General features: G+C 38.0%; 1 protein-coding gene and 1 pseudogene across 1 annotated transcript; both read right to left on the bottom strand.

The window, feature by feature from the left end:
- Positions 1 to 235: 235 nt before the first annotated feature.
- LOC147364919 (olfactory receptor 11G2-like) lies at positions 236 to 1,263 on the bottom strand. Its single transcript, XM_086319053.1, has one exon. The coding sequence runs from the start codon at positions 1,187 to 1,189 to the stop codon at positions 236 to 238; it is 954 nt and encodes a 317-aa protein (XP_086175179.1). The 5' UTR covers positions 1,190 to 1,263.
- A 10,488-nt stretch (positions 1,264 to 11,751) lies between these two features.
- LOC147364918 (olfactory receptor 11H6-like) lies at positions 11,752 to 12,400 on the bottom strand (annotated as a pseudogene).
- Positions 12,401 to 12,974: the final 574 nt, after the last annotated feature.

Below are 12,974 nucleotides of genomic sequence, written 5' to 3'. Positions count from 1 at the left end.
AGTTGCTTACAATGTTGTATTAGTTTCTGCTGCATAATGAAGTGCATCAGCCACATGTATACATATATTCCCTACCTCCTGGACCTCTCTCCCACCTCACCCCTCACCCTTCCCATCTAGATCAACACAGAACACTGAGCTGAGCTTCCCACACTATACACTGGGTTCTCCCCACCCATCTATTTTACACATGACTTATTAAGGTGAGTTACATTTGAGGGATAAAATTTAGCTCTCATTTGTATTTTATTAACATGTTGTCCAGTCCCAAGACTTTCATTAGGGCAGCCTTCATCTTCTTGTTCCTGAGGCTATATATTAGAGGATTGCATAAAGGTGTGATCACAGAATAAAATAAGGTAATGAATTTTTGCATTTTCACTGGGTGTCCTGATCCAGGACTAACATACATCACCATAACAGAGCCAAAAAACAGAATTACCACAGCCAGATGAGAAACACAAGTGGAGAAAGCCTTGCGTTTGCTGGCTGCTGAGGGCATCCTTAACACAGCCAGAATCACCAGTGCATAGGAGCAAAGGATGAAGAGAAACGTACCGATCATGAAAATAACATTAAAAGTAGAGTAAATGAGTTGTGTGGTGTTGTCTTCAGAACAAGACAGCATCATCAATGGGACAGGATCACATATAAAATGGTCGATGATATTTGGGTTGCAAAAGGGCAACCGTGAAATGAGAACTGGGGTTACGAAGAGAATGAACCCACCAGACCACCCAAAGGTGACAAGGCCAGTGTAGAGCTCTTTAGTCATGATGCGTGGGTAATGCAAAGGACAGCAGATGGCAAGATACCTGTCAAAGGCCATGATGCAAAGGTAGAAGCCCTCATCACACCCGAAAGAGAAGAAGAAGTAGAACTGTGCAAAACAACTCACGAAGGAGATGGACTTGCTTGAGGACAGAAAGTTGGCCAACATATTAGGGACGGTTGTGGTGACATAACATATTTCCAGGAAAGAGAAATTCCCCAAGAAGATGTACATGGGGGTGTGAAGGCGCTGATCCCACCGCACAGCACAGACAATGGCTGTGTTCCCCATCAGGGTCAGGATATAGGCGGCTGAGAAGATTGCGAAGTAGAGGAGCTGCATTTCTGGGCTTGAGGGAAAGCCCAGGAGGATAAAGTGAGTAACAGAGTGGGTGGTTTCTCTGCTGGACACATTCATTAGTCTGGAAGATATGGAGATGACAGTGGTCTGTGCTTTAATGGAGTGTGCTGATTCTTCCTGAAAAAAAAAAACAAAAAAACAAATTCTTTACCTTTCATTTCATAAAATTGTAAACAAATTTTTAGCAACAAAACTGTGGCTTTCATGGCTCAGTACTGAACATATATTACTTTAAAAATTCACAATAAGAGGGAAAACATGAAATGGATAAAAATTTTTACTTTTCTAAGTAAGTTTAACTAGATACTGGGAATGTATGTAATTCTGATAAATTACCTATGTTAATGTGTTCTTTCATCTGTTTACCTATACTAATGATATTACATTTCTGTGCATAAGAAGTTTTTCTAATGTGCCTGTGTTTGGTATCCATGGTCAACTTAGATTCTATATATAAGTGATATCACATAGTGTTTGTATTTATCTGACTGTTTTCACTAAGCAAAATGTTCTCTAGGTCCATTCACTTGTTGCAAATGGCAGATATGGAAGCAAGTGTTCATCAACAGAACAATGGATAAAGAAGATGTAGTATACACACATATGTATATATATACCACATACATTATTGTATCAGTAATATTCCATTGTAATAGAATATTACTCAGCCACAAAAATATCTATTAGCATGTTCATTATATCAGGTAGGCTTTTAAGTGCTGGAGAAACAGCTGTGGATATGACAGATCTTGAGCTCATGGAGCTTATAATCAAGAGATTACCATAAACTTTAAATACATTTTTTGCAAAATTTTGACGTGTTTCCCACTATTGGAAATATTTTTGCATTTTACAAAAAATACTTAATAAATCAAGGAATCTTTTTCAAGGTGGGAATCCAAGACTTTGAGTCAGGGAGATCCTTGATATATTTCTGTGTAGAAAGGTATTATCTGGATTCCTAAGTCAGACCACATAGATGACTGACTCTTATTTGATGATTGAGATGGCACCTAAATTAGAAGGACTATTTATAGATCCTCATTGCCCTTTGGATTGTATAAATATGTATGTATAAATGTATATACAATTACACATATAATTGTATAAATATGAAATTAAACCAGCTAAATATGTGACGGTGCTATCTAAAATAGTCTGTTAATACTTTTAAAGAAAGAACTCACTATTTACACAAGGCTTTTAGGAAACACATCTTCTAATAACTTGTTTGAAAGATATTCATGTATTTGAATGGATTATCTCTCTTTTAGAAATTTCTGCATCCTTTTTACTCAGGATCCTAGTATCAGCCTCCTCTATCAATTTATTTCACGTACAGGAAAGTCATTGACAAAGGATTAATTTTACCTGTGGCAGATTCATTTTGATATATGGCAAAACCAATACAATATTGTAAAGTTAAATAAAATAAAATTAAAAAAAATAAATCATTACTGATACTTACCCTTTTGTTTTGGAATATTTCCTGAGGATAATAATTGTCCAGTGACAGATTTAGAATAAATCTTGTATGTACAGCAAAAACTCATACATGCAAAAAATTGTTACTTCAAAAAGAATTAATCCATATTAAACCAGGGCTCATTAATCTAATGGAAGTGAGAAACAATATATGAGCTTGGAAAAGAATATATCTCTGAGATGAAATATTTGCCTTATTTCCTCTACCACCAACAACAGAAATCATCCAAATAAATTCTTCTCCAGCAATTTATGAGTTAATATGAAAAACAACAACTGCATCTTCATTTGAAATCTTAAGCTTCTTTGCTTATATCTCTTATTCACCCTTTAGAGAGAGAAAGAAGTGAGATTTAGAACTTAAGCTTCTAGGATTTAAGGAAACAAGAAGGAACATATACTATTTAGTTTTTTTTTTTTCCTTTTGTGTGTGTGGGGGGGTGGTTAGCGTTTTGTCCTAATGAAATATTTAATTTTCTCAAAGAAGAAAATGCTTCCCAGTAAATTATTTTTGCAAACTATGGAGCACATGTGGCTCACATGATATGGTTTCCACTCACTTCTTGGCTGGGTTCAGGGATGGAAGATTAAATATTACTCCATGGAGCAAAAGGCATGTGAGGGACTTCCAAGAAACTGGATGATCCAGTTTGTAGTCTTTTAAGGGTTGCAAAGGGTGAATCCTATAAGATATTTCTTCTTGAGTTTCAAGGCACATGTTTGTGGTTAAGACAAATGCATGGATGAAGGAAATATATATGCATACTTCCTTGCATCATAATCTTTGGGGATTTGGGGTTTTCTCTCTCAATGATCTATTAGATTTGTTTAAAAGAGGAGATAATTTTGAATTTTCACTTGTATATAATCAAACATCAAGTCCTAGTATTCTCCAAAGAATAGTGAAGATGTGGAAATAGATTTTATTTATTTATTTTTATTCTCTAGTATCCATGTATAGTTGAAGTTTCCTGGGGAATAATTAAGTAATAATTGGAATTGTCATAATAGCTACAATAGGAAGCTTTACCACTGGGTTCCTGATACCAACTTTGAAGAAGAAGAAACCATTCTTCTTGTCCATCAAATATCTGCTTTTGCATAGCTTGTTAGAGACATTTAAGCTGCATTTTTTTAGAGTAAAAAGAGTTGACAACTCAAACTCATAGAAGTATTGGATTGGCCAAAAAATTTTTTTCAGGTTTTTCTGTAAGGTGTTATGGAAAAATTCGATGAACTTCTTGGCCAAAGTGAGAGAATGGTGATTGCTGGGAACTCTGGAGGATGAAGGAAATGGGTAAAGGTTGGTCAAAGGGTGCAAACTTCCAGCTATAACATGAATAAATTCAAGTGTGCAGCATGGTGGCTATAGTTAAACTATATTACATACTTGAAAGTTGCTAAGGAAGTAGATCTTACATCTACTAATGTAGTATATTAATTAATTTTCATAAGTTGAACTCTCCTTGCATTCATGGGATAAATTCTGCTTAGTCATGTGTATAAGCCTTTTAATATGTTACTGAATTCAGTTTTCCAGTATTTGTTGAGAATTTTGTGTCTATATTCATGAGGATATTGGTCTGTAGTTTTCTTATCTTGTCATATCTTTTACTGGCTTTGGTATTTGGATATGACTAGACTTTTGAATGAATTAAAAAAATGTTTATTCCAATGTCAGCATTAAAAGTTTGGCAATTCTGTTGATATTTTCTATATTTTTTCTTTATAAATCACTTATGATTCTTAACACTTTTTTCTCCTTTTTCTTTAAAGCCAAATGAAATGCTCTAAACAATTTATAATTATTAATTCACATTAATCCTATAAACTATTGTTAGTAGTTTCAGAATCAATAATATCATTTATTTGAATCTGTTAAAGACAATCTCAGGCACATTGTGGTATGGCTTGAAATTCAAGAGGAAAATTAGGAAAAATTCCTGGATATAGATAGAGAGGCCTGGAAGAATATGGGAAAAGCCAGACACAACTATTAAGGAAGCTAAGCTTGTTGAAATACACAAATCCTGCCACTTCCCCATACACAGGGCTGATACAACTCTGAGAAAATTGCCTTAGGAAGACAGTTTCAAAAGCCTGAGACTCACGGGACTAAATCTCTCTGAAAATACCTCTTCTAGTGCACTCTCATCCCAGAAATAATATCATTGGCATTTTTTGCACATAAAAATTTTAATTATTTTACTTTTCATACCAATGTAGGTATTTGCTCTTTGACTTGTTACTAGACATTTACACTATGTCAGAAAATTATGTGACTAATTTATAAAATAAAAGTAAGAAAAATAGTCTAATGTGAAAATATAAAGCAGAGCGACTGAACTAAACTGAATACTGGTAAAATATTCTATCACATATACATACTAGGAACTTCCCAAGTGATGCTAGCGGTAAAGAACCTGACTGCCAAAGCAGGAGACATAAGAGATTTGTGTTTGATCCCTTGGTGGGGAAGGTCCCCTTGAGGAGGACGTGACAATCCACTCCAGTATTCTGGCCTGGAGAATCCCCATGGACAGAGGAACTTGGCAGGCTATAGTCCACAGGGTCACAAAGAGTAGGACATGACTGAAGCAACTCAGCATGCATGTGTACATACTATAGTGGTCTTAATTTATTTATTGGTGCATATGTAATTTATTGACAGTTTCAGATATTCTCCAGGGATGACTTCGTATGAGAAAGCTTGAGGAACTGAGATACATAAGAGAAAATGTAGATGATAGAAAAGAGAACTGGTTTGAGGAAAGAGCACAAAACCAAGAAGAGGAAATTTTGGTAATAGTTGGGGTACTTATGTGATTAGTCTATAACACTGATGTTATTAAGGGGACACCGATGATGTCCCCAAGACTACACATGCAGCAATTGTGTCTTAAGTGAGCTCTAGGTAGCAAGTAAAATTTCTAAGAACAGTTATAGGAAATATAAGACATAACAAGTTGTGTATTTGTGTGTTTTACATAGGTTTTATTTTGTTCTTGAAGTATCAGGTATGCATTTAGCACACTGGTTTTGAACCAGTTTTAGTTTTGGAGATAGAGTCTATTATAGAAATTCTTTCCAGATTTTGCTGCAAAAGGTTTATCAGTGGCTACTTCAGCCAGCAATGTATAAACTCTGGATCAAAGCCCTAGTTTGTTGGCTCGGCTTCAGTTCCAGAAATTTCCCCCATTTCATTCTGAGGGAAGAATTCAGTTCAGTTCAGTCACTCAGTCATGCCTGACTCTTTGTGACCTCTTAGATTGCAGAATGCCAGGCTTTCCTGTTCATCACAAACTCTTGGAGCTTGCTTAAACTCATATCCACTGATTCAGTGATGCCATCCAACCATCTCATCCTCTGTCGTCCCTTCTCCTCCTGCCTTCAATCTTTCCCAGCATCAGGGTCTTTTCCAATGAGTTGACTCTTCATACCACGTAGCCAAAGTACTGGAGCTTCAGCTTCAACATCAATCCTTCCAATGAATATTCAGGACTGATTTCCTTTAGAATGGACTTGTTTGATCTCCTTGCAGTCCAAGGGATTCTCAAGAATCTTCTCCAACACCACAGTTCAAAAGCATCAATTCTTCTGCACTCAGGTTTCTTTATAGTCCAACTCTCACATCCATACATGACTGCTGGAAAAACCGTAGCTTAGACTAGACAGGCCTTTGTTAGCAAAGCAATGTCTTTGCTTTTTAATATGTTGTCTAGGACTGCAAGGAGATCCAACCAGTCCATTCTAAAGGAGATCAGCCCTGGGTGTTCTTTGGAAGGAATGATGCTAAAGCTGAAACTCCAGTACTTTGGCCACCTCATGTGAAGAGTTGACTCATTGGAAAAGACTCTGATGCTGGGAGGGATTGGGAGCAGGAGGAGAAGGGGACGACAGAGGATGAGATGGATGGATGGCATCACTGACTCGATGGACGTGAGTCTGAGTGAACTCCGGGAGTTGGTGATGGACAGGGAGGCCTGGCGTGCTGCGTTTCATGGGGTCGCAAAGAGTTGGACACGATTGAGCGACTGAACTGAACTGAACTGAGGTTTGTCATAGTTTTTCTTCCAAGGAGCAAGCGTCTTTTGATTTCATGGCTACAGTTACCTTCTGCAGTGATTTTGGAGCCCAAGAAAACAAAGTCTGTCACTGTTTCCATTGTTTCTCTATTTATTTGCCGTGAAGTGATGGGACTGGATGCCATGATCTTAGTTTTTTGAATGTTTGAATTTCAAGCCAGCCTTTTTCACTCTCCTCTTTCACTTTCATGAAGAGGCTCTTTAGTTCCTCTTCACTTTCTGCCAGAAGAGTGGTGTCATCTGCATATCTGAGGTTATTGATATTTCTTCAGGCAATCTCGATTTCAACTTATGCTTCATCCAGCCCAATATTTCATATGATGTACTCTGGTTATACATTAAATAAGTAGGGTGAGAATATACAATCTTGACATACTCCTTTCCCAATTTTGAATCAGTCCTTTGTTCCATGTTCGGTTCTAATTGTTGCTTCTTGACCTGCATACAGGTTTCTCAGGAAGCAGGTAAGGTGGTCTGGTATTTCTATCTCTTGAAGAATTTTCCATAGTTTGCTGTGATCCACACAGTCAAAGGCTTTTGAGTAGTCAGTGAAGCAGAAGTAGACATTGTTCTGGAATTCTCTTGCTTTTTCTATGATCCAATGGATGTTGTTAATTTAGACATAAAGAATAAGCCTTTTTTAACATTGTCAAGTTGAGATTTTTGAATTAACTAAAAAGACTTTGGTAAGAAAATTTAACAGCAAGCTTATCATAATAAATTTGTAAAACACTTCAGGAAGCAGAACAAAATCTCCTATAATTTTGTTAAAAGATGGCAGCTATAAAATGTTCTATAAAATTCCTTCTTTTAATTTCTTAATTAAAAAATATGTTTGGAAACAATTATGTAAGTCCACTCTATTTTGGAATAAAAGTTTAGATTTAGCATTATATTGTTAACATATTTAAATGATATCCTATAATTTAACTGTGTTATAATTCACTTTTTCTGTAATTACTAAACATTTGGATATGTATGACTTTGATGTTATTATCATTATTTTATTTTCATTAAACTAATAAAATTATTTGTATTGAAACAACAGATTTACAACATTTACTTGTTACATCCAGAAAAATGGTAGATATCTCTGCCTATTCATTGTTTTTCCTGTTTAGAGCCAAGTATTTGCAGTTTTCTTTTTATACACTTTACTGATTTTTGATGTATTTATTTAGAGTTGTACTGCATTTTTGTTGATATTATCAATGACATTTTCTTTTATTGTATTTTCCTCCTGATTATTATCTTTTCTATACTTACTTTGCAGGAGGCCACCATTTAAAGTTTTTTTTTTCTTGATTTTAATCATTTTTGAAATTATTTTTATGAAAATTCACATCAAATATCTGCTAGTGTTTGATAAAGAAAAATAGGCAGAAAAATAAGTTTTTGGATGAGAGTAAATTTCTGAGTTTTAATTCAAGAGCTAATTGATGAGTATGATGTGCTATATTTTAATCCCTATCTTCTCCCTCTTTCTTTTGGGAGAATTGGAGGGTTAAACACTTGCCTTCCCTTTTTCCAGTACTTTTAATGAGAGAAGGTGGGGAAGGCTCCATGTGGCTTACTTCTTCCCTCCACTACCAAGGGATATTGTAAGGCTCTGCAGGTTGTTCCTGACATAAGGGAGCCTGTCCGAGAGAGGGAGTGGGGGCTGTCACTCAGCCTGTGCCCAGGGAGTAGAAGTGTGCACCCTGATGTGCATGGGAGTCCCCCCTGAGGAAGGGGTGCATGAAACCACCTCTGGTCAAGACTTGTAGCTAAGGGGCTGCTGCTTTGTGATTTGATAATTTATACAAAGGGCTTCAGAGACTAACCTGAGGCCCTGCACCCAAACTTTAAATTAAGTCATACTATCACCTCACTTAGATCCTGATTTTACCTCCTTTGCATAGCTAAAATGAAGATATATTAGTGAATCTGGTCTTTTTGTGCTTCTATGGAACTGGCTACAATTTCACTAGTAGACAAGATTGTGTCACTCAGAATGAAATTTATTTACTAAGATGCAATATGCTGATTCCAGGCTTCTTTGAAAATTAACTGCAGAGTAATGTATCTCATTTCAGACATTGGCTAAACTATCTTATTTCTGTCTTCAGACTTTTACACACTGTCCTTGCTGCATGATTAATCTCCATTATTATATACACAGGGGGAAAAGCACTTTAAAAAATCTTAAAGTACTTAAAATATGAATTATAGTGGCCTTAGTAATTTTTTCCAGGGAATCTTGTTTCCAGGTATCACTTGTATTCTGTTTAAGTACATTTATTCTTTTGTATTGCATGCTCCCAGGTGGTACTAAAATAAAGATGTAATATATCAAGTTATATGATTTTAAAACAATCCCCAAACTAAGGAGTTGGAGAAAACTATTTTCACCAGCAAAAATTGACTTTGCTAAGAAGAAGTTTTTTGACAAACTTATCTGGGGAAGAAGCTCAAACTCCAAAGAGCCTACATATAGACAAAATTATTCTGAATATTAAAGGGAAAGACGTTCTGGTCACTCTTGTGGGTGATGGGGAGAGGGTGAGAAAGAAAGAGATAGAGATAGCACCAGGTATAATATGAGAACTTGATGGTGTGTTCAGCACAAAGATCCTTCCTCTTACTTCCTAACTCCATCCTGTAGTCAGGTATATTAAACCAAAAAAAGCAGGAATCAGTTTGATTTTGGATAAAATGTTGCTGGGGACGAGTCTCACACTCAGACTGATGTGATCAAAACAAGATAGCAGGCAGACTAGGAGTGAGAGGAGAGAAGCACACATGAACCTCTTGTGTAGTGGGTATCTAGGAAAATAGTGGTTATATGGTGCATATGTAGGGAGACAGTGGTTGTATGGTGCATATGTAGGAAAACAGTGGTTATATGGCACATGTATAGGGAGATAGTGGTTGTATGGCACATGTATAGGGAGATAGTGGTTGTATGGTGCATGTGTAGGGAGATAGTGATTGTATGGTGAGTGTATAGGGAGATAGTGGTTGTATGCTGAGTGTGTAGGGAGATGGTGGTCATATGGCACCTCATGTGTAGGGCACATGTGTAGGGAGACAGTGGTTGTATGGTGTGTGTGTAGGGAAATAGTGATGGGGACTCTAGACATCTAATCACTATAGAGTTAGGGGTCAGAGACAAGTCTACTTAAATTTGCAAAAGAGAGAAACTGAGCAGTTGACATCTGGGTTCAGTTCAGTCACTCAGTCATGTCTGACTCTTGGCAACCCCATGGACTGCAGCATGCCAGGCTTCTCTGTTCATCACCAACTCCCGGAGCTTACTCAAACTCATGTCCATTGAATTGGTAATGCCATCCAATTATCCCATCCTCTGCTGTCCCCTTCTCCTCCTGCCTTCAATCTTTCCCAGCAATGACACTGTCTTTTCCAATGAGTCAGTTCTTTGCATCAGGTGGCCAAAGGATTGGAATTTCAGCTTTAGTGTCCATCCTTCCAATGAATATTCAGGACTGATTTCCTTTAGGATTGACTGGTTTGATCTCCTTGCAGTCCAAGGGACTCTCAACAGTCTTTTCCAACACCACAATTCAAAACCATCAGTTCTTTGGTCCTCAGCTTTCTTTATGGTCCAACACTCAAATTCATACATCAGATCAGATCAGATCAGTCGCTTAGTCATGTCTGACTCTTTGCGACCCCATGAATCACAGCATGCTAGGCCTCCCTGTCCATCACCAACTCCCAGAGTTCACTCAGACTCACGTCCATCGAGTCAGTGATGCCATCCAGCCATTTCATCCTCTGTCTTCCCCTTCTCCTCCTGCCCCCAGTCCCTCCCAGCATCAGAGTCTTTTCCAATGAGTCAACTCTTCGCATAAGGTGGCCAAACTACTGGAGTTTCAGCTTTAGCATCATTCCTTCCAAAGAAATCCCAGGGCTGATCTCCTTCAGAATGGACTGGTTGGATCTCCTTGCAGTCCAAGGGGCTCTCAAGAGTCTCCTCCAACACCACAGTTCAAAAGCATCAATTCTTCGGCACTCAGCTTTCTTCTCAGTCCAACTCTCACATCCATACATGACCACTGGAAAAACCATAGCCTTGACTAGATGAACCTTTGTTGGCAAAGTACTGTCTCTGCTTTTGAATATGCTATCTAGGTTGGTCATAACTTTCCTTCCAAGGAGTAAGCGTCTTTTAATTTCATGGCTGCAGTCACCATCGGCAGTGATTTTAGAGCCCAGAAAAATAAAGTCTGTCACTGTTTCCATTGTCTCCCCATCAATTGCCATGAAGTGATAGGACTGGATGCCATGATCTTAGTTTATGGAAGCTTGTTTTAAGCCAGCTTTTTCACTCTCCTCTTTCACTTTCATCAAGAGGCTCTTTAGTTCCTCTTCACTTTCTGCTTAAGGGTGGTGTCATCTGCATATCAGAAGTTATTGGTATTTCTCCTGGCAATCTAGATTTTGGCTTGTGATTCATCCAGCCTGGCATTTTGCATGATGTACTCTGCATATAAGTTTAATAAACAGGGTGACAATATATGCCTTGACATACTCCTTTTCCAATTTGGAGCCAGTCTGTTGTTCCATGTCCGGTTCCAACTGTTGCTTAAACTTAAATTTGCAAACTGAGAAGTTGACTTAGAAACTTAGAAACTGAGCAGTTGACATCTGGGTTATATATGTTTTTTTTCCTGGAAAAATATAAGAGAGTGGCATTTTCCAGTTTCCATACAGTACACACAGGAACACTAATACAATAAAGCCTAGTACAAATGATTTATGTAAATTCTAATACCATCTTATTTGTTATTTGCTTCATTGAAATGCAACCTAAAATATTTTAGGGAATATAGGAAACATTTCTCTCAAATTTATTAAAACTATTAATGTCTGAAACTTTTATATTCCTATATGTCCTACATATATATAGATTCTAGTTCTTGAGAGGCTTTCTTTGACCAAATATCGCGTTCCTGAACAGTTTTCTCAGAGCCTCCTTCATTTCCTTATTCCGGAGGCTGTAGATCAAGGGATTGAAAAGTGGAGTCATCACAGAATAAAATAAGGTCACAATTTTCTGAATTCCTGCTGGATTGCCTGCAGTTGGGCTCACATACATCACCATGATGGAGCCATAGAACAGAGACACTACAGCCAGATGGGAACCACATGTAGAGAAAGCCTTATGCCGGCCTTCTGCTGAGGGGACCCTAAGCACAGCTCTGATCACCAGGGTGTAGGAGCTGGTAATGAACAGGAAAGTGGAAAAAATTAGGACTGAGTTAAAGGTGGCACAGATAATCTCAGTGGCAGGAGCTGGCACGCAAGACAACTTCATAAGGGGTCCTGGGTCACATAGGAAGTGATCAATAATATTGGGGCCACAAAAAGGAAGCTGGGAGATGAGATAAACTGGGAGGAGAAAACAAGAGAAGCCACACACCCAGCAGCAGGCTCCCATCTTGATGCAGCGTTGCACTGGCATGACAGTGGGGTAGTGAAGGGGCCTGCAGATGGCAAGGTACCTGTCGAAGGCCATGGCAGACAGGAAGAAGGTCTCAGTGGTGCCCATGGAGAAGAAGAAGTAGAACTGCAGAAAGCAGCCAGAGAAGGAGATGGTCTTGGTCTCAGAGAGAAAGTTGGCCAGCATACTGGGGACAGTAGAAGTGACATACCACACCTCCAGGAAGGAAAAATTGGCCAGCAGGATGTACATGGGGGTGTGGAGATGGTGGTCCCACCACACTGCACAGATAATGCACAAATTTCCAGTTAGTGTCAACACATAGATCACAGAGAAGAGTGAGAAGAGGAAGATCTGAACCTCCCAGGTACAAGGGAATCCAAGGAGAATGAATTCACTCACAGGGTCTGAGTGATTATTTCCTTCCAGGTTTTTCATTTTTTTTTTTTTCTCCAGAAAACTGCAACAACAAGACATTATCATGTTACAAATGATTTTACAGAAGTTTTCTCATTAAGATGTTCTCTGAATGTCTTTACAATTCAATAAGCAGCATAATTTTAGATTGCTTAAAGATTTCCAGCATTCTTTGCCCCAGTGTGATACTGGGAAGAAATGGAATTTGGAGGTCGTTTGCTTATTGTTGCTTATCTTCATGATCATCATGCCCATCATGGTCCATTGAATACCTGCCTCTGTGTAATGTCCTCAGCACTACATAAACCAAAATAGGTAGTCCTTGCCATTTAGAGGCTTTCAACCTAGTTCAGAAACAACCATCTGGGCCAAACCTATATAAGGAGACATGGAGTTTTCATTGTTGTTC

Source organism: Bos grunniens, chromosome 10 (assembly GCF_055505025.1).
Source record: "Bos grunniens cultivar Pamir isolate PY7600 chromosome 10, Bosgru_T2T1.0, whole genome shotgun sequence".
Classification (NCBI taxonomy): domain Eukaryota; kingdom Metazoa; phylum Chordata; class Mammalia; order Artiodactyla; family Bovidae; genus Bos; species Bos grunniens.
Note: the sequence above shows the minus strand (reverse complement) of the source record. Positions and strands in the feature narration are given on the sequence as shown.

Bases quoted from the DNA above. Each gene is read 5' to 3' on its own strand.
- LOC147364919 (XM_086319053.1), bottom strand. From the start codon at position 1,189: ATGAATGTGTCCAGCAGAGAAACCACCCACTCTGTTACTCACTTTATC.